General features: G+C 47.6%; 1 protein-coding gene across 1 annotated transcript in view; it reads right to left on the bottom strand.

The window, feature by feature from the left end:
* CD276 (CD276 molecule) overlaps positions 1-21,930 on the bottom strand; it is a 45,402-nt gene that overhangs the window by 12,631 nt on the left and 10,841 nt on the right. Inside the window, exons 2-4 of the mRNA XM_027847415.1 lie at positions 5,819-5,940; positions 3,426-3,776; positions 2,759-3,055 (exon numbers count right to left, since the gene is read on the bottom strand). Coding sequence (XP_027703216.1) covers positions 2,759-3,055; positions 3,426-3,776; positions 5,819-5,879 — 709 coding nt within the window. The 5' untranslated portion in view covers positions 5,880-5,940. The remainder of the gene's footprint in view (positions 1-2,758; positions 3,056-3,425; positions 3,777-5,818; positions 5,941-21,930) is intronic.

The raw sequence follows: 21,930 nt of genomic DNA, 5'->3' as shown, positions 1-21,930 counted from the left end.
GGGGAGCGAGGGGAGCTGACCAGAGCCCAGAAGAAGCTCCTTCTGGGACAGGTAAGTCTTCAGAGAATTCACAGCCAAGTCCAATCCCTACCACGGCCTCTTCCCACCCCTCAGAACCAAGCATGGCCCTGCAGAGAGTACAGAAAGCACCCCAGATGGGAGATCCACTGAGCTAAAAAGAACCAAAGAACCTTCAATGGCTCTGTTAATGAAGTGGGCAGAGCCAAAGGTAAAGGGCATCCCAGACGGCAGAGCCCAGGGCACTAGCTGAAGCTGGCATTATGAGGCAGGCCGGTAGCAAGTGGAAGGAATGACTGGCAAAAGAGGGTCACAAACCACCCCTCTTCCCAGAGCCTGTCCCCTTCCAGAAAGTAAACAATATTCCATCTGAGCAATGAACCCAGAACATCCCCAGAGAGGAAGGTAGACACATGAAAGAACCACAGAACAGGTGAGTAGAAAAGGCATTTAGTCCAAGCTGAAGAAGAGACAAAGGGCCAAGGAGGATCCAGTCACTCGAGATGGAGGAGAGAAGAAGGCAGCAAGGAAAAGGAGAGGACAACAATAAATCAGAGCATTGTAAGACTTCTGCAGAAGTAGAGAGAGTAGAGACCAACAGAGACCTGGAGTCTGAGACGGGCTAAGCCAAGCTCAGTCCGCCAGGAATCCAAGCACTGGACAGACAGACCTCCCTCTCTCGGGGGCCAGAGAAGCTAAAGGCATGCTTTGGCCTTGGCTGGTGGGAGGAGGGGAGAAAACTCAAAGGAAAATCTAGACTCCTTGGAACTGGAGGAGAAAGGGACCTGAGAGGAAATGGGGACCACACACAGGTGCCCCAGCTTAAGGATCTAGGAGGGACATGTGCCTCCTGAGCCAGAAGGGACTGGACTTGGTCTGGTTCGAGGAGAGTGTCCCAGAGAGAGCCTGGCTCGGGAGGCCTAAAAGAAGCAGCTGTCACCCTCCTGACGCCCATCCTGAGCGGGTAGGGCTTTTACTGCTGCACTTGAGGAGGGGGATGGGAGAAAAGGAGGTCCAGTCCCACGGTTGTGGCCCCAAGAAAGCACCTTAAACCCTCAAGGAGGGTGTTGACAAAAGAAATGGCAGCAAAGATCCCCTCCCTTCTTTGTAGAGGTGTGGGACCACGGGTGTGGAATATGGCAATACGGTCAGACTCAATTTATGTGCTTATGTTGGTTTTGCCAAACTGCCTTTTTTCTTTCTCTTTTGTCTCTCTGTCTCTCTCTCTCCTTTGTTTTAACAAGAGATGGCTCACTGTGCATCTGGAGAAGAGGTAGAAGAATATATTTGGAAATGAGCCCAGTATAAAAACAAAAGATATCAATTTTTAAAATCTTATAAAAGTATTTAAGTGATAACAGAAAAGGGTGACATTTCATCACAGTGGGGTAACAGGAAACAAATGCAGGGTTAGACACCAGCTGGCGTGAAGTTTGTGATAATTCTAATGTGAAAAGTAGGCTGAAATTCACCTTTTTTCTCTTTGAGAAGAAAGGGTTTGCTAAGCCAATAAACAATGCAATTGAGATTTGTTTGGGGGTGGGGCTGGGCAGGGGAGTGTTTAACCTACTCTAGAGATCAAATTGTTTTCAAGTACTTTATAAGCACCCATTTCCATAGGGACTTCATGTTCTATTTATAAATGAGATGAAGGAAAGAGCGTTATACAAATAGAAGCTGGAAATTCAGAGGGGACTTGGTCAGTGCTTAAAGGATCTAGGCTTTCACTGGGGCAGATACTTCCTCCACCACCACACATCACAGTGTCTCAGTAGTCTTAGCAGATGGTCCTTGACAGTAGCAATAGCCAGAATTTCCCATGACCCTTCAGCATCTCCAAACTTGACAGGCACAACTTCCATCACGGGGCCAGACTCAAAGACCATCCAGCTGGTTAGGCCCAAATGGGACTTGGGCTCCATTGGCATGACCTTAGAGAGGGTCACCTCCACACCATGTTGAAGCATCAGAGGAGGAACCCTAGAAGTTGCTGGGATTCGTTTAGTTTAATGGATAGAGGGTTGATCTTGAAGCCCAGAAGTTCTGAGCTCAAGGGCCACCTCTGCATATTCTAGCTGTGTGATTTGGGGGACAGCTGTCTAGTCTCTAAGAAGACTGTAAGTTCAGAGAGGATGGGTGGCCTACATTGGTAAAGGGAATTTCCTCACCAGAGAATTCCCCCTACCAATAAAATCACAGGGTCTGGCCCGAACCCCGGCCCTATCATTACAGACAATCTTATCTACTCATTAAAGCCTTCCTCACAGCCCTCCATCTGGGCAGGCGTGGTTGCCATTATCCCACTTCCTTTGTTCAAGTCACTGGGTATATATACACAAATAATAAGATTTTATTTTTTTTTAAATGTACAATTTTTTTAATTTAAAATTTTTAAAAAATTTTTTCAGTGTCATAGATTTTGAACTGAAAGGGATGTGAGGAGCCACCACGTCTAACTTCCTCATTTGATAGATAAGGACACTGAGGCCGAGAGTTATTAGCCAGGGTCACACAGCTAAGTGCCTGAGGCAGGATCCAAACTCCATGCTTCCTGATCCCAAGGCTGGCCCTCCGTCCACTCTACTAGACTGAAGGGTTGTTTCGAAATGGCTGCCCCCCCCCCCCGCCCTAGAGAGTCAAAATTAGAGATGTCTGGTCCAAAGGGGCAGAGGAGATTGAACCTGCCCCAACCCTAGCGCTGCCCCTCCTGCCCCGGGTCATGCCCTGCCTGCCCACTGACCTGTGATGATGACAAAGCCAGAGGCCTCTTCCTGTAACACCGTGTTCCTCACCAGGCAGCTGTAAGTGCCATTGGCCCCCAGCGTGACCCTCAGCACGCTGAGCACATCAAAAAGCCCCTCTGAGTTAGCCAGATGGGAGGTCGTCACGTTGCCAGCCAGGACGCCCCCCTGACCATCCCGCCAGATCACCTCAGCCTCTGGGTAGCCACCGTAGCTGGAACAGGTGATGGTTACTGTGTCTCCTGGCTTCAGGTCCTTGCTGGGCTCCAGAGTCATGCTGGGCTTGGAGTAGGACGCTGGGGGAGGGCAGAGGGCATGGATTAGGGATCAGGGAAGGGTCCTGCGGATACACAGCCAGGAGGCTGGGATAGCCTAGGGTAAGGATAGCGCAGATCGGGAGGAGAAACTTTAAAGTAAGAATTCTAAACAATTTTGTCCTGCAGTCCTTTTGCAATCTACTGAAGCCCCCCCCCACCACCACCAACTCCTCAGAATAATGTTTTTTAAATGCATACAACAAAACACAAAGGCTTACAGAGGAAACCAATCATATTGAAATAGTTATCAAAATACTTTTTAAAATTTCACAGACTCTGAATTAAGAAGCCCTATTTAGAGACTGTGAGGATGGAGCCCACCTCCCTACTGTGTTTCCCCTGGTCTCACCAGCCACCTGCAGGCTGACAGCAGCGCTGCTGTAATGTTGGATTTGCACAAAGCAGGTGAAGCTGCCCTCGTCAGCGATGTGCACCCGGCGGAGCAGGAGGGAGACGTTGCCTTGGGCCAGCTGGTCGTAGAAGAGGGCGGTCCGGTTGGTGTAGGCACTGCCCTGGTCAGCCAGCTGGTCCTGGCCCTGACTGAAGCTATGCACCAGCCGCTTGGTGTCCGTCAGCTGCCAGATGAGGCTGAGCTGGGCCAGGGTGAAGTTGGGGCCAGGCAGGAAGGAGCAAGGCAAGGTGGCATCCAAGCCCACTAGGGCCACCACGGGGTCATCGGGGACCACTATCTCCACTGAACCTGGAGGGCAGGGGGGGAAACAAGAGGGCTGGCTACCAAGCCTTGAGCTCTTCCTGGAGACCCTTCCCAGGACCCCTCTGGCATCTGAGCCTGAGCAAGGACCAGTGCATGGTCTCTGCCCCATGCTGGCCCTTCCCTCCTGATTCCTTACCCTGCTGCCCACTTCCTGCCCCCCTCTGCCCTTTTAATTCTGTTCTAAAAGCAGACAAACTCCTTTGAATTTCCTAACAGGCAGTAGAAAGTGATAGAAAAAGCAAGGGATTTGGAGACAGAGGACTGAGGTTCAGGCTGCCTAACAGTTATTAGTGATGTGTTTTTGTAAATCACGTTGCCTCTTTGACTGTAAGATGAAGGGGTTGGGCTACGTGACTTCCAAAGTCCTTTCCAGTTTTAAATCTATGATCTTATCTCCAACACTCACCTCTCCTTACCTATGTCTGAGACAGAAACATATCGGCCCAGGGCCTGGTCCCCAGAACCCAGAGTCCAGAATTGGCCCTCTCGGGCTTAGGCTCACCAAACAATTTGGCTGTGATTTGGGGCTTGTCTAGGAAGGAGGCAGAGATGATGGGGTCCAGAGGATATGGCCCCCACTACTCCCTTGTCCCACCGAAGGGCTCTACCCAGCTTTCTTCTTCAGAGCTGGAAGGGCCTCAAATCCAACCTCACTTTATAGAAGGGGAAACTCAGGCCCAGAGTGGGGAGATGGCTTGTCCAAAGTCACCCAGTGGTAAGCCAAAAAAGTAGAATTTGAACTCGGGTCTTCCGAGACTCCAGTGGTCTTTCCATTGTGCCCCAAATAGAGAATGAGTCCCACTGCCTGGGGCTGGAGGGGGTGGGGAAACAGGAGATAGGGAAAGAAGTGTGGGCAACCTCAAGGTTTTCCCAGTGTCCCCCATCCTCTGTTCTTCAGGCACCTGAAGAGGGGAAGGGTCTCTCCCCATTCCCAACATAGAGAAACATTTAACAAACATTCTTCAGGGGCACCCATGTGGAATCAGACTCCTGGGAACTACATATCCTGAACTCCTGGGAACTACATATCCTGAGTCCCTGAATCCCCAAGCCCTGAGCCTGGCAAAAGCATACGGGAGAAAAGCCAAGAGGGGCCTGCCAGGAGCCCATCTCCCAAGTCCAGGAGCCAGAGCAGATGTAGTATTCTGACAGTGTAGACATCTCTCCTCCAGGGAGAGAGTGTGGGAAGGAGGAGGGGGCCCTGGGAAAGCTGCAAGACCATCTCATTCCCTCTTCCACCACCAGGGGACACTAAAAGCTTAGACAAGACTACAGGTCTGCAGTGAACCACTCAGAGCTGGTTAAGGGACTGGATGGGGAGCTCTGTGATACAAATCTGTTGTTTCTCCCTCAATTCAGGGCAATCCATCCTATGAAGCTAATGCTAGTACTGCGGCCTATGATGTTACTGGTACAGGAACTTCCGGGGAGGAAACACCTTCTCCCTCGGCACCTTGTACTCAGGGATGCCCAGAGCCCCGGGAGAGAAATGGCTTGCCCCCAGTGAGCCAGCATGGGTCAGAAACCAGCCTTAAACCCAAGTCTTCCTGGCCTCAAGGACAGCTCACTATCCATTTTTCCAACTGCTTTTTAATGATCATAAGATATTTACATAGCACAACTAAGACATAGAGAATACTTTGAAATTTGCAAAACCCTTTACATATATTACCTTGTTTAATTCTTAGGAAAATCCCAGTAGGTGGTTACGAGCATATAATTATCCCCATCATACAGGTAAGAGAAGTTAAGTGATTTACCCAGGGTCATGCACCTAATAAGCATGGGAGGATTGGAACCAAGGTCTTCCTGACCTGTCCAAGGTCACCACTGTGCAAGGCTAACATTTTACTAAGCACCTGCTACGTGTAAGGCTTCCTGTTCAGTGCTGTAGGCAATAAAAGGGGAGAGAAGCCATAGCCCCCTGTCCAACAGGAACTCACAATCTTTCATTCTCACCCCATCCTCCCAAAGGTCCAGGATTCTCTTTCCCCCCTCGCCCTCACCTGTCATGCCATTGGCCTCACCTGTCATGCCAAGTAGCAGCAAGACTCCAATTCCTGGGCCCAGCACAGATGGCCACAGCATCTTCTGGGCCAGGCAAGGCTCGGGCTAGGCCAGGATCCACACCTCTACAGGCTACCCTGGACTGAGAAAGAAGAAGAAGTGAAACTAGGGGCCTCAGGAGACTTTGAATATCCCTGTCGAACTCCTCATCCCCAACACACACACACACACACACACACACACACACACACACACACCCATCACCATCACCATAACCATCACCATAACCACCACCACCTCACACATGTTCCAACAACCTATAAACTGCAACCTTGCCCAAAGCCAGGAAGCCAAACCCCCATTCCTCACTACCAACAGCCAGCCTAGGAGATCACTGGCAGCTGCAGGCCCTCTGGTCTAGAAGCCCCCACAAGCCAGAGGATGTGAGCTCCCTGAGAACAGAGACTGTCCTGTTCTTTATCTCTGTTGCCTTGTACACATGATCTGGAAGGGCCCTACCAGGCATCTAATAAGTATGTGTTGAATTAAATGGACAAAATTTTCCTCAGGGTTGAGTTTGCCTCCCAACATCTAGCAGAAATGGGGGTGATAATGATAACGATGATAACAACAACAGCAACAGCTTTTACATCATGTATATATAGTGCTTCAGGGTTTGCAAAGAGTCTTACATATGGTATCTTCTATGATCCTTACAACAACCCTGTCAGGTGATACTATTATCCTCATTTGATAGATAAGGAAACTGAGGCTGAGAAGAATCATGGGATGTGCCCAGGGTCACAAGTGTCCAAGGGAGGATTACAGTGGGTGTCTTCCTGACTCCAGGATGGCATTCTATCCACTGGGTCACCGGGCTACCAATCAGCACCTCCTCTCCTATGGCTCCACACACCATCCCTGTTAGTCCCCTGACCACCATTCTCCCCATATGTAGCAATCCCAACCCTTAGCCCCCAGGGGCCTCCTCCCCCTCCAAGGCAAAGCTTCCTGGTTCTGGCAGAGAAGGGCCCAGGGAGCTTGGCTTGGTGGGGCTGGTCTGAGTAAGCAGCAGAGGCCCAAATCGGGCTGGGAAAGGGCTGGCTCCCAGAGCAGCTGGCCTGCAAGGCAGGTTGGAGCCAAAGGGCTGGGGATCTGCCAAGGTTGGAGAAAGGTTGGCTGTCCAGGAGATCAAAATCCTTATGTCTACCTGAAATGGAGAGCTGGTCTCATAGTTAAGAAGATCTGGGTTCAAGTACTGCCTCTGACATATAATGGCTGTGTGACCCTTGGCAAGTCATTTGACTGGAGTTAGGAAAACCTGAGTTCAAATACTAACTCAGGTGCCTGCTAACCTGAATGAGTCCCTTAGCATCAATTTGCTCATCTATAGAAATGGGGATAAATATAACACCTACCTCACAGTTTTGTGACTAAATGAGATAATGTATATATAAGACATAAATGTTAACTATTATTAGTATTATTCTCAAGGTTCCCCAAGCAACTGTCAATCACTCTCTGTGCCTCATTTTTCTCATCTGTAAAATGAAGGGGATAGCTCTAATGTCCCTTCTAGTTAAAAAAAAAAAATCCTATAATCTTTTTTTTTTTTTGGTGAGACAATTGGGGTTAAGTGACTTGCCTAGGGTCACACAGCTAGTGTCAAGTGTCTGAGGCCTGATTTGAACTCAGTTCCTCCTGACTCTGCTCTATCCACTTTGCAACCTAGTTGCCCCAATATCCTATTATCTTAAGGTCAAACATGGTGGCAGAGGTGCAGATATACACTGGCATAAGGACTTCCTCACTGGATACTTCATACGCCTATAAAATCATAAGTCCAAAAAAAATTTGTTTGGCTTCAGTGATCCCGGATTGAACTCTGGGGGAAGCTCCCCAGTTTTCAGGCAGGTAGTTCCTCACCCTAAGCCATCCCTCCTCTGGGAACTATGCATGCTGAGTCCCTGGATCTGCAGGCCCTGAGCCTGGCAAAAGCACATAGGAGAAAAGCCAAGTGGGGCCTGTCAGGAGCCCATCTCCCAAGTCCAGGAGCCAGAGCAGATGCAGGATTCTGACAGTGCAGGCATCTCTCCTCCAGGGAGAGAGGGGTGGGAGGGAGGAGGGGGCCGAGCCTCGGCACCTTCTGCTGGGGAGGCAGGCAGCCTGGATGTTGCTGGCACGCTCCCCAGGAGCCATCACTCTCCGCCTCCTCCTGTTGACGGTTCCAGTGACATAGGAGGGCCCAGGTAAAGCAGGCCTCATTTGGTGCAGCCTGGCTTGGATGGAGACCCACTTTCAATGCGCCACCTCAACAACAGTGTGAGGGCTGGGGAGAGGCACCGCAGTGAAGAGCACTTTCCCTACAGAATGCACTAGATCTGAGCGAACCCTGGAAGGGGGCCTGAGAGCAAGCGCAGGGATTGGGAGGGGAAAGGGGGCAGCCTGCTTGTCTCTCCAGCACCCCTCCAGCACCCCCAGTCCAGAAACAACTCATTCTAGAATCTCAGAGAAAAAAGGTGGGGGGGGGGGGAGAGACAGGCAGACAAGAGACAGACAGAGACAGAGACACAAAGACAGAGAGAGACAGAAAGATACAGAGAGAGAGAGGCAGAAAGAGAGACACAGACAGAGTTTATAAAGAGCTTACTATAGGGATTATGCATCAAGTCTGTGAGGAGAGGAGGAGAGAGAAGCCATGCATTCAGGGTCAAAGCACCTCCAGATCTGCCACTTACTAAATGGATGTGTGACTTTGGGCAAGTCACTGCCCAACTCTGGGCATTCTGTAGTTTCCTCATCTGTAAAATGAATAGGTTTTACCTCCTGACAGAGAGGTGACAGACTCCACATGAGAGAGAAAATAAATGCTTGTAAACTGAAATTTTTTTTATTTAAAAAATTTCTAATTTTTTTTTATGAGGGGATTGGACTAGGAGATTTCTAAAGCCCCTTCCAATTCTAAATGAGGTCATCAGGAATCTCCACTCCCACCCCATTGGCTATAAAAAGTGGTTATCTAGCCTCTGCTCAAAGAGCCCCCAGTGAAAGAGGACCCCACCCCTCTAGAAGCAGCCTATTCCATTCTTGGACAGCATTAGATCATTAGGAAGTTGTGCCCAACACTGAGCCCAAAATCGACATCTCGGCGACTTCACACAATACGGGTCTGACCCTCTTCCTCACAACAGATGGCCCAACAGTTACTTGAATACCGCTCTCATGTCTCCCTTGCATCTTCCCTTCTCTGGTTACTTGAAATGATTCTCATGTGGCACACTTGAACATTATCTTGGGCAAGTTCATCTGTTTACTCAAAGTCTGCCCTGAAATGTGGTGGCCAGAAATGAACAGTATCCTCAAGATGCAGCCTTCCCAGGGCAGACCAGATAGCCAGGCTATCGCCTCCCTCGCATTGGACAGCGCGACTGTATTCATGCCATCGAAAACTGCAACCATGTTGTTGTTTTAGCTCATCTTTAACTTGTTGAATCATTTCTTTTCCTTTCCCAAGGATGCTTGAGTTTTTAAAAAGCAGCCTGGAAGGGGTGATGCTAAACTCAGGGGAATGAATCTCTACTAGTAGAATTTTAGACACCGTGGGAGGCCAGCAGGGCAGACATTTGGGGCAGCTGGGTCATCTCAGGGTGATTTCCACCACACTGTGTAATCAGTGGCTGTCTGAGATTGAATACTACAAGCAAAGGACTGATAAGGAGAGTCCTGTGGAGGGCATCAGAGGCTCAAGGTCAGATCCAAGGCAGACCCCAGGGCATGTCTCAGCCTCAGTTTCTCCCAGGACAGTCATTTCTTCACCCAACAAGCTTGAGCTTGTGGTAGAAGCTCAACAGTGTTATCTTGGAGGATGAGTCATGCTGTATTTCATCCACCAAGTCATCTCGCACTTGCCTCCCCATTCCCTGTAAAAGCCCCAATTTCTTTTCCTGGCCTCACCACTCCATCCTCCCCACCCCCCAGCAAAAGGGAGAGGCAATGGTTTGTCCTGTCTCTGGAACAGCCTGCTCAGAGATGCCTGGCCCAGAATTTACTCTCTGCAGAGAAGCAACCATAGGGGGAGAGTCCAGGCGTATCCTGCAACAAGGAAGCCCATCTTGTACTGGTCAGAATCCAAGGGATGTCTTCCCATCTTCCCAGAAAGGCTTTAGTCTCCACTCTTCTCCCTGTCCTAGGGATCTCCAAGCACTCTGCTTGGACACAGGACACTATAGCAGCAAAATAGATGAACTCAGAGCCAGGAGAACCTGCTTCTAATCCCACTACCAACACTTCTTGGCTGTGTAACCTTGGGCAAATCACTTTACCCGAGCCTCAGTTCCCTCATCTGTAAAATGGGAATAATAATATTTGCAGTGGCCTACTTCACAGGGTTGTTGTGAGGAACATTCTTAGTGAACTTTAAACTGCTACGGAAATGGGTGTAATCATTATTAGATTAGAAACAGCAGCATCCTCAGCACCCTACCCCCTTACCTGGCAAGGCTGGGGATCTAACTTATCTGAGGCAACGAGGTGGTGTGGAAGTTAGAATGCTGGAGTCAGAAAGGCCTGAGCTCAAATCCAGTCTCAGATGCTTTCAACCCTGGACAAGTCACTTAACCCCTCTATGCCTCAATTTCCCCATTTTTAAAATGGGGGTAGTTATAGCATCAACTTCCCGGGGGTTTGTGAAGATCAAATGAGATCACATCCTGCAAGTGGTTTGCAAACCTTGACTATAGAAAGGCTAATATTTGAAGGAAGGAATGATGCGAAGGACCCTAGTGAGTTCTTCCCTCTCTCCCAGTTAATTCCTTTATTGATTAATTAATTGGATATTTGAATGAATAAGTGAATGAATGAATAAACAAACAAATGAATAAACAGGTGATAAATAAACACCCTTCTCCTACTACCCTGCCTATTCAGGCTGAAATTCCACCATGAGAGCATCATGCCTTTGGCTAAGAGCATGTCTCTGGGAGACCCCTGTTAAATACAGATGCCCTTGGAAGGGATTATACACCATTATTGCTCCCTTATCAACCACTGTCCTTCCTTGCAGAATGGTTTATCAGATAAGCAGAATATGACCTAGAAAATAAAGAGGGGAGGAAAGCATAAGAAGACTGGGAGCAGGAAGGGGCCAAATAATGAAGGGCTCTAAATGTCAAGAGGATTTTGGATTGGATCTAGAGGGTATCTCCTGGAGCCAATGAAGTTTATCGAGTAGTGGGTGACATGGTCTGGCCTGCACTTTAGAAAGATCTCTTTGGCAGCTGAGAAGACAGGTCAGAGTTGGGGAGGCACCGCACATAAGGAGATGAACCACAGGGCTACTGTGACGGTCCGTTGATTTTCCTCCTCAAATCTTCCTAGGGCAGGGGTGGGGAACCTTCGGCCTCGAGGCCACACGTGGCCCTCCGGGTCCTCAAGTGTGGCCCTCTGGGTCCTCAAGTGTGGCCCTCTGACTTTCATGGTCCTTTGACTGAGGATTAGGGCCACACTTGAGGATCCAGAGGGCCACATGTGACCTTCAGGCCATAGGTTCCCCACCCCTGGCTAGAGAAATATGCCTTTCCTCTTTCCACCTCATATCCTACCTCATGGCAAATTAAGCTTCTCTCTGTAAATTCCACCCCCAACCTCACCTACTACATAGTAGATGGTAAACTTGTCAAGGACAGGGCCCGTGTCATTTTTATTGGTACCTCCAATACCAGTATGGAGACTTGCACATTTTGGGGGAAAAGGAGACCTGGGATTTTACTGCGAACTCCCAGTGAGAAAACACCTTCAGCACAGATCAGCAACTGATCCTGCCTCTGACCCCTACTAGCCACGTGACCTTGGATATGTCTCCTAACTTCCCTAGGCCTGGGCTTCCTCAACTGAAAAATTGAACTCATGGTCTGTGAAGTCTCTCACAGGCCTCCATTTGTTCTTAGAGAGATGCCTAGAGCACTGAGAAGTTAAATGGCTTATCTAAGGTCACAGGCCAGTCCGTCAAAGGTGAGACTCGAGCCCAAGTCTTCCTGGCTCCAAGGCCACCCCTCTGTACACTATGCTATGCTACTTCTCATAGTTAATTCTTAATAATTATTTGCTGAATTAGGTGTAGTTTCTTCCCCAGCCAACTCTAAAGGGCTTGGGCCACAGGCCAGGAGAAGAGGCTCCCAGAGGCTCCAGGGCTAGCATTTTCCAGGTAGGGTAGAAGACTTGGGAGAAACCTACAAGGGGGGCTTGATAATAATCTCCTTTATAGGCCTGAGATCTAAAATGTTTAGGTGAACTGTGGATGATTCAACAAGGAAAAGACTAGAACGGGCAGAGCACTGCCCCACCCCCCAACCAGGTGACAAACAGAGGCAGATCTCTTACACACACACACACACACACACACACACACACATGCACACAACCCCAGCAGCAGCTTCTGGGAAAGGCTCAGGGGTGGGGGAAGGAGAAGGAAGGAAAAGACTCCCATTCCTTCCCAAAGCTACCCAATGGAGCTGGATGGAAAGGAAGCTAGCTATTTCCCCTGCTTTAATGACATCCGGCTCTCCCTCCAGAAGGGAAATAATAAAAGAATATTAAAAGCTACTTCCCTAAAACCTGGTCAAGAATTGGTTGTAACAAACGAATGGAATCAGAAACCGGCCATTCTGAGACTAGATTAGTTCCAGTGAATCCGAGGGCTGTCATTAGCTGATCTCAGAATCTTGCTTCCAGAGGACTCTGGGTTCTATGTGGTTTGACTGGAACCTCCAGACCAGGGGCTGCGTTTGGAAACCATACCCTCCTCTCCCCCACCAACACCACCACATCCCACCCCCAAAGGAGCTCAGAGATAGGGAGGGAAGACCTTTTCTCAAGGCCATACAGCAAGTCAAGGATAAAGTTGGGAAGAGAATGTAGCATCCTAGCTCCAAGTCCCATGCTGTTTGCTATGTTCGGGTGATTAATAATGATAATAATATATCACTTTAAAGTTTTTATCCCATTTTTACCTCCACAACAATCCTGGGAGGTAGGTGCTATCCACATTTTACAGATTAAGAAACTGAGACAGGAAGAGGTTAAGTGACTTGCCTAGGGTCATACAGCTAGTAAGTGTCAGAGGCTGGATTTGAATTCAGGTCTATTCTAACTCCACACTTGGCTCTCAAGCCACTGTACCCACGTAGCTGCTGATGCCACAGATCTGAGGGCCATCCTCAATCCCCCAGAGCAGGGATGAAATGACAACAAGCAGGAACTGCTTTTCTTCTAAGTGGAGATACCCCTTTACCGCTTAACTCAAATCACCAGGGACTGGTACCAATCAACAGAGACCAATACTGATCAGCTCCTACCAATACTAATCATGCAGGCATGGGAACCTAAGTGGCTGAGTCAGCTGGGATCAACTTAGGAGTCTGAGGGGCCAGCTCGCCGTCCAGGTGTCCAAGGCCGGAAAAGCCTAATCACTAGCCCACTTCCTCCCAGACACCTCTTGTTCAAAAGCCGGATGCTGCAGAACCATTCAAGCCAGCCATCTCTCCCTCTCCATTCATGACTGTTTCCTTGGCTGACACCACATCCTGCCTGATAAGGCAGGGACCACCTCCAAGTGGAGGAAAAGCCGCTGTTTCCTTTAGGATTCCCTCCCAGGCATCCCTAGCCTCACCCCAGGGTTAATAAAGGAACAACCTTGATTGTATCTTAAATCAGCAGACTGAGTCTCAGACAATCCCTTCTGGTTCTTGCCTCTCCCTTCAAGTTTCTCTCACCCTCAACCCAGTCACCAATCCAAGCCCCCTCTTGCTCTACGATGCCTTTCACACCCATCACTCAGATACAAAAGGGCAGTGCAGTGTAGGGGGGAGAAAGGCAGACATGGGATAACAAAGGACATGGGAGAAATCTTGTCCCCACAACTTACTAGCTGTATGAGTAGTCACAATCTCTCTCAGCCACACTTTTCTCAGATATAGGATGGAAACAATAATGTCTACTGTCCCTTGCCTCTAAGGATCGTTGTAAAGATAAGGAGATGATAGATAGAAAGACAGACAGAGACAGATAGATAATTTTATTAAGTACTTACTAGGTGCCAGGCACTGTGCATACAGATCAAGGATTCTTAACCTGGGGGGCTGTGAACTTTTTAATATTTTGATTAACTTTGTTTCAACAAAATTGGTTTTCTTTATAATCCTATGTATTTTATGTATTTTAGAGGAGTGTTCTGAAAGGGGATCCATAGTTTCACCAAATGACCAAAGGAGTCATTGACACAAAAAAAGTTAAAAATCCCTGCAATAGATAATGCAGAAAATCAAATTTCAAACCTTAAAGTGCTACATAAATGTCAAGTACTATTATTGTTATTAAGGAATAGACCCTAGACCCAGAATTTCATTAGTATAGGTAGTTCTCAGATGAAAAAACTCCCTCCCCCAATACAGATGGGCACCTTCTCTGCCACCAGGTTAACTGACAAGTTAAGTGATTTACCAATATAGCCAGCATGTAGAAGAAACAGGTCTTAAACCCAGATCTTCTTGACTCTGAAACTGATTGTCTATCCACTTATACCATGCTGCCTCTGTATCATCATCATCATCATCATCATCATCATCATCATCATCATCATCATCCATCTGTCCATCCAGCCACCCATCCCTCCACCCACCCATCCTCCCATCCATCCCGCCATCCATCCATCCATCCATTCATCCATCCATCCCATTCCATCCCATTCCCACAGTCACCATCCCAGCAGAAGCCCTCGTCATCTCAGCCTGTTTTACTCCTCACTGCTCTCCCCACCCCCAGGTTCTCCTTCACTCTGAGTCATCCTACACATGCTGTCAGATTAATCTTCCTAATAATGTACAGTTCTGTTCTCTAAGTGCCCCTTTTTTATGGATGACATTTTACTTTCTGCATCAAGCCCCAGGGCACTACAGGGCCTCACCAGACATCCATGGTTACTCAGAAGAGATCTGGTCTGCCATTTCACATCGGAAAAAACCAAGTGGATGAAGAATGCATGTTGTTTAAAAATATCTTATAGTTAGACAGAAAACTTATCGAATTGGGCCATTGGGATAAGTATATTGGATGGACATGGCACAGGGAAAGCGAACCAGGCCCAGAATTGAACAGGAAGAGGAGAACAGGACTGCATTTAGAAAATTGGGCAGAACTTTCAGAAATTCCAAGGTACTTAATACAAAACCCCATCTTTAAAAAAGAAAAAAAACACTAACATTCTCCTGGTAATGTTATATAGCTATGAATCATGGAACAGCAGAATCTAGGAAGAGTCAAGAATACAGTTGACCTAAAGGTCCCTGGAAAGAAGTCTGGTTGGTGTAAGTAGGCCATAGCATGCTACTGACAATGGCACGTAAACCATGTGTAAAAGATATGATGGAGGTCATGGGACACTAGAAAAAGATCTGGACAAGTAGAGAAAGATCTGGACGTGTAGTAGAAAAGAGGGCTCATGATGGAACAGCTGGAATGAGTCACAGGTAGCCTCAAAATGATGACTAGGCTACCAAAAAGTAACAGGGCAACATGGGGCACCCAGTCTCTTGAGAGGCCTACCTAGCTGAGCTACCACCCACACGGTTCATCCAGAGTGGTCACTCTAGCCAGAAGATTACTGTGAGATAAAAGAGAGGTATGGGGAGGGTGTGGGGAGTGGGGAAAGAAGAGAGAGCGAAAGCGGGCAGCACAGAGGGGGCTGGCTTAGAAAAGGTGTGGTTGCTACCTTAGGGTGATGTTCTATGTCCAGCAAAAAACAAGGACAAGGAATAATATCTCTACCCCAGGGACAGGGCCCAGATCTCCTCATTCTTTGTCTCTGCCACAGAATTATCTAAAAACTGGTTGACCGACGGAAAGTCCAGGTTCGTGCCCCTTTTTAGCTAGAGAAGTCCTCACCCTAAATGTAGTCCCACTAATTTGCTCTATGGCCCTAAGCAAGAAATGCCTTTTCTCTGAGCCTCAATGTTCACATCTGCAATACCAAAAGGTTGGAGAAGGTTATCTTCATCCAGCCTATAGGGCTTTTTAGTTACAGGCTAAAAGTCTATGGTTCTATGAACTTGCAACCCCCGATGCCTTGGAAAGGTAGATCCAACCTCCCTCCCTCCAATGAAGGTGAACAAGAGGGGAACCGTCGAGAGCCACTAGAGCAGAGGAGGGAGATGGGAGCAAGGGAAGCAAGGGAGGGAAGGGAGCGAGTCCTCATTAATGAGCCCTTGCCATGTGCCAGCCACTGCGAAAAGTGCATTACCCTGTTTGACAGAGGGAGGGGTGACCATTCTACGAGAGTCTATTGGAAACCCCCACTGACTTGACCTGGGCCATGTTGGCCAGCAATGCCCTCCCAGTTAGTTCACCTCTTCCAGGGGTTTGGAGCCCATGTAGAGCCAGAACTGCCTGGTGATTAGAAACATCAAATCAGAGATAATGAGAAGGGAGTCCTCTAAACCCCTGGCCCTCCCCCTCGGGCCAGGAAGGCTCCCCAGCTTAATCCCACCTCGCCCCAATTGCCCTGTTCCTTCCAGCACTTCTACTCCTGACCCCTCCCTCCTAGAATGCAGCTAGCTCCACAGAACTGAAATTAGTACTCTATTGGTCTGAAAATAGGCCAGGCTTTTTTTTCTCCCAAATATGGCTTATATAAAACCCAACTGCAGCCTATATTTGGTGCTATTTTTCAGCGTGTGCTTATATGTACTTTTCTCTTTCAAAGGAGTCTCATTTGAGAGGTGCAGCATATATCCTGGGGTGTCCCAAGCTTGGGCAAACAGAGTACAAATTATGTCCAGATGCATGTCCTTTCTCCTCCATTTAAGTGGTATCTGAGATCAAGGGCTTTGCTTCCTCTGTCAAATTGGAGCTTCTGAAAAGAGAGTCCTGTGCGACTCCCACAGAGCCAGGCTTCCCACAGCTGCTGAAATCTGAGAACTGGAGGAACTTTCCCTCGCCCGAGCATTTTCCTTCCATTCTCACCCACCAATGTCCCCCTCCGCTTCCCAGCCGCGCATGTGGCCACCCTGTAGGCGGCTACCGATAGTGTGACTTTTAGGCAGGACCTAGAGATCTCTCATAGGGCACCTAGGTGGCACTGTGGATAGAGTCCTGGGTCTGGAGTCAGAAAGACCTAAGTTCAAATCTGGCCTCAGACACTCATTAGCTGTGTGACCCTGGGCGAGTTACTCAACCCTGTCTGCCTCAGTTTCCTCATCTATAAAATGAGCAGGAGAAGGAAATGGCAAACCACTCCAGCATCTTTGCCAAGAAAACCCCAAATGGGATCACAAAGAGTTAAGACACGACTGGCCCTGAGAGAGGGCACTCTCAGGTTGCGGTAGGACTGTCATGAAGAGAGGGAATAGTGTTGTTCTCTTCGGTGCTGGGGGACTTGCAGAGAAGAAGATATGAGGGGAAACAACTTCCTGACAATTACAGCTAGGGGTGTGCTGCAGCCAGCTCACACCAGCTCAGAGCCAATTGCTAAATTTCCAGCATGGGCCCTTAAACCTCAGAAATCAGCCAATGCTACAAATCAGGGCTTAATTTTTTTTTAATGTCTATCAGTGGTGGGGAACCTGCAGCCCCAAGGCCACATGTGGCCCTCTAGGTCCTTGAGTGTGGCCTTTTGACTGAGTCCAAGTTTTACAGAACAAATCCTTTTATTAAGGGGATGTGTTCTATGAAGTTTGGATTCAGTCAAATGGCCGCACTTGAGGACCTAGAGGGCCACATATGGCCTCAAGGCCACAGGTTCCCTACCCCTGGTCTAGATTTAATAAAGAGATGGAGAAAATGTTATCAATACAGATTAAACTTTAAAGGCTGAGTACACCACCCCCCTCCCCCAGAAAGCCAGCTATTAAAACATTTTACCAACACACCCCTGATTATAGATTTCCTCAAATGGAATGGGAAACAGTAGGTTTTGCCTCCCTGGAGGTCTTCTCAGTAAGTAACTAGGTGAAGTAGTGCAGAAGAAACAGTGAAGAGAGCATTTTTGTTCTGCTGCACATTGAATGAGATGGCCTCTGAGATCTTTTCCAACCAGGAGGTTTTGTGATTTCTTGACAAGGTTGGTAAGGCTTATCGGCAAGGCTATAACCCAGTTAACTACTGCAGTGACTAGGGCTCACTACCAACTCCAGCATCTCAGGGGATCAAGAGTTTTGTGCAGCAAGGAGGAGACAAACTTCCAAAGAAAGCAGATTTTTGAGTAGGAAGGGACTTTAGAGATCTTCATGCAGCGTCTCATCAGACAAAAACTTTTTTTTCCTTTTTTGGCAATTGGGGTTAAGTGACTTGCCCAGGGTCACACAGATACTAAGTGTCAAGTGTTTGGTCTGAGGCCGGATTTGAACTCAGGTCCTCCTGACTTCAGGGCCGGTGCTCTAACCACTGCGCCACCTAGCTGCCCCCAAAACCCTTTTAAGAGCAACAATTGTCTATCCTCCCTCCTTCCTCCTCCCTACTCCAACCCCCCTGCCCCAAAGGTCTCCCAGAGAGGAGACGCATCTCCTTGACATCATGGAACTGGAAGAAGCCATGGAGTGAACATGGAATGTTGGAAACAGACACAAAAACTCAGCCCCGGAAGACACGTTTGAACACAGAATGTTAAAACATAGCGTGTCAGAGCTGAAGGAAACCTCAGAGATCATCAAGACCAATGCCCTCATGTTACAGATGAGGAAACTGAGGCCCAGAGAGGGTAAGAAGCTTCCCTACAGTCATACAACTAATATGTAGGAGCTCTGGGATCATGGGAGAGACGAGATTAATACTCAAGGAAATTAAATTTTTGGACTGTGTATATACACAAAACAGCTGAGGCAGGTAGGTCATGCAGTGGATAGAGCTCCAGAGCTGGAGTCAGGAGGACCTGAGTTCAAATCCTTCCTCAGACACTTACTAGTTGTTTAACCATGGGCTAGTTACTTAACCTCTTTTTGCCTCAATTTCCTCATCTGCATAAAGGGATAATGACAACAGCATCTATCACACAGACTGGTTGTAAGGATCAAATAAGATGACAACTATCATTTGCCTTGAAAACCTATGTAAATGCTAGGTAACAACAACAAACAACGATAATAATAATATGAAATTGTCTCTTAGTTGCCAAGTCAGGATCAAGGACAAAGTTTCCATTTCTTAGGGGGATTCCATCCTGGGGGTTCTGGAGTGAGGCCCACTGGGATCTCCTGAGGAAATCACAATTGTTGTCTGTCTTCTCCAAGGATGAATCAGCTGTGGCCCTTGGGTTTTCAGGGTCACCTTCCCAAAGCTGCTTTCAAGCTCTGGGATCCCACCTAATAAAATAAATCCATTCTCTCTTCCCCACATGCTCTCCTGGTGAGTCAGGCTGAAAGCATTATCTTCCCCAAAGGCAATAAAAAGACTAGGGTGGAGCCAGGATTTTCCCAGCATCTTCAGCAGGCTTCCCTTCTCAGAACGCTCCTTAATCCTTGGAATAGCCAAGCTGGGTAGAGAGGAGAGAGACATGTGGCTCAGTCCACCCACTTCCTTCTAACATACATCTATAAGCAATCCTCAATTATCCACACCCAAATGATGCAGACCAGCATTAGAGAGGACACCAAACAGTGGGAAATGTCAAGGTCAGAGCTAGCTGGCTCTGGGATGTATTAGATCATTTTTGCTGCGGAATCTGATCTGTCTCTCCGATTATGTTTTGACGAAAGACTGAGAAATGAATTCGCATTTTTTTAATACATAGAGATTGCCATGTTGCACAGGAGGGAAAATTCTACAAGGGACCTAATTCATACTCGGATAATGGGGATTTGACTTATTGGATGCTGCCAGGTTTTACATGGACCATATGTAGGGGGTTGGTTGAAGGAAGTTCCCCCATCAATTTGATGGGCTTACCTGCTGAACTTTGCATATGATTTTTTTTTTTATTGTATATTCCTACTGAGAATATGGTGACCTTCTTTGGCATCTTCTGGAGGTGGATTTCACTGATGGGGGCTCCCCTCAAGGTGCACTGGTAGGTAGGCTAGAGTTCTTGTAGGAGGAACCAGATTTTTTTCCCCCTTTATCCCCTTTCACCTGGAGAGATCCTGGTGGAAGGAAGACAAGGGCAGGTTTCTCCACTCCTAAGATCCTTTCAGCAGAGCCACGTGGCAGAGGCAAATGTATTCACACATATCGACCATATGGAGGAACAAAGAGTCTGGACTTTGTACTTTATTACAGTGAATTGTTCGGCCAACGGTAAGGGGAAAGCTAAGCCTTCAGTAGTATCAAAAAGCTGAATATCTGTTTGCCTCTGAAGGGCTCTGGGGGTGGGTCTCCTGGGATCTCCCGGGGAAACCACTCTTGCTGGCTGAAAGACAAACTCACTTAAATGTTGGAGCATTGGAGCAGGCCCAAGTGCATCGCCCTTCTTACGTAGTCCAAAACCAGAGGTGGTTCCAAGTCTAAGGCAGCTTAGGAAGACTAACCAGAGCGGCAGAAGAATTCTATCATTGTTTATGGGCTACCCTGAGTCCTTCGATGTATGGTCTGCATTTGTTCATGGGCGCTTACAAATCCTTTACCAGTGTTTTCTGTGCCATCTATAGGATGAAATCATCTTGTTGCTTTGCAGGAGCTGGGGACACTGTTTCTACATCTGTGGAAACCTAAATTCAGCTCCATGCGGAACTATCCAAGAATAAACCATGGGACAGGGCATAACAGGTCACGAGATGTTAATTTGGGATCAGTCCCCAAGAATGGAACCCCAGAGCGTGGTGGCACTGGGCTGCAAGTTACAATCTCAACTGATCCTTACCTATGATAGTATAAAGGTAATCTGTGAGGTTCCTATCATTACTCCCAATTTATAGATGAGGAAACTGATATTGAGAAAGATGAAATTGTAATCACACAGAGAGTGTCAGAGATAGTATTGTCCTGACTCCATATCCAGAGTTTTTTCCACTATACATGTTATCTCTCATCCTAACATTTGCTCCTAATAAAATGTAAGTTCCTTGAGGCCAATTCTGTTGAATCAAATTGAATTGAATCTGATACTGGGGGGAAAAAACCAACAACTGGTGAATGTGATTGCTAAGCTACTGTCACCGAAGAATTGGAAAGAACAGGAAAGGTGTATAGAAAAGCAAGCCTTGCTCTGATTTTCAAAAACCGGGAGGTTAATTCTCCAAACTACAGGCCAGTGGACTGAATATTGATTTTTGGCAGGATTCTAGGCCACATTCTTCAAGGGCTGGTTTGTGAGTGGTCAGAAAGAGAGTTAGCGGATCAATAGAATCCAGCACGGGCCCATGAAGAACAACCCTAACCAGTCTAATCTCATTTCTGTCCTCGACAGGGTCGTTAAATTGAAAAGGGTGATTCTAAGGATGCTGAGTGCCTGATTTCCACAATTCATCTGACAAGATTTTCGCTGGATCTTTATGGGTGAAATGGAGAGTTATGGGCTGAATAATAGTATAGTTTGGTGAATTTAGAATTTGTTGAATAACGATGTTGAAACAGTAGTGATTAATGGATGGACGTCAACCTGGAGGGATGTCTCTGGCAAAGTGAAACAAGGCTCCATCCATGGCCCTTTTCTGTTCAACATTTTTATTAATGACTTGGGAGAAGGCTTAGATTGTATAGTTATTAAATCTATAGCATCTTAATAATGCTGTGGAGGTCTGAGAACACAGTGGATGATAGAATCTACTAGAATCAATGGGCTGAAACAATGGGCCAAACCAGTCGGGTGAAACTTAATAGGAATAAATGAAAAGTCCTATACTTGGATTTCAAAAATCACCTGCACAAGGACAGAATGGGACAGATATGGCGGAAGAAGAGGGTGTGAACTCCAAGCTCAATACAAGCCAACAGAGTGACCCAGGAGCAAATGAGGTCCTTGGCTGCTGGAACAGAAGCACTGCAGCCAGAACAGGCAGTCGTCCCACTGAATGTACTCTGCCTGAATCAGGACACCCATGAGGACTATAGTCCATGTTGGCTGCCACGCTTTAGAAAGGATATTGAGAAATAGGAAATCGTCTAGACGAAGGAGACCAGGCTGGAGAGAGAATTTTAAATAACACAATAAAAG

The sequence above is a fragment of the Vombatus ursinus genome, unplaced genomic scaffold (genome assembly GCF_900497805.2).
Source record: "Vombatus ursinus unplaced genomic scaffold, bare-nosed wombat genome assembly UNPS02015404.1, whole genome shotgun sequence".
NCBI classification, from domain to species: Eukaryota; Metazoa; Chordata; class Mammalia; order Diprotodontia; family Vombatidae; genus Vombatus; species Vombatus ursinus.
Note: the sequence above shows the minus strand (reverse complement) of the source record. Positions and strands in the feature narration are given on the sequence as shown.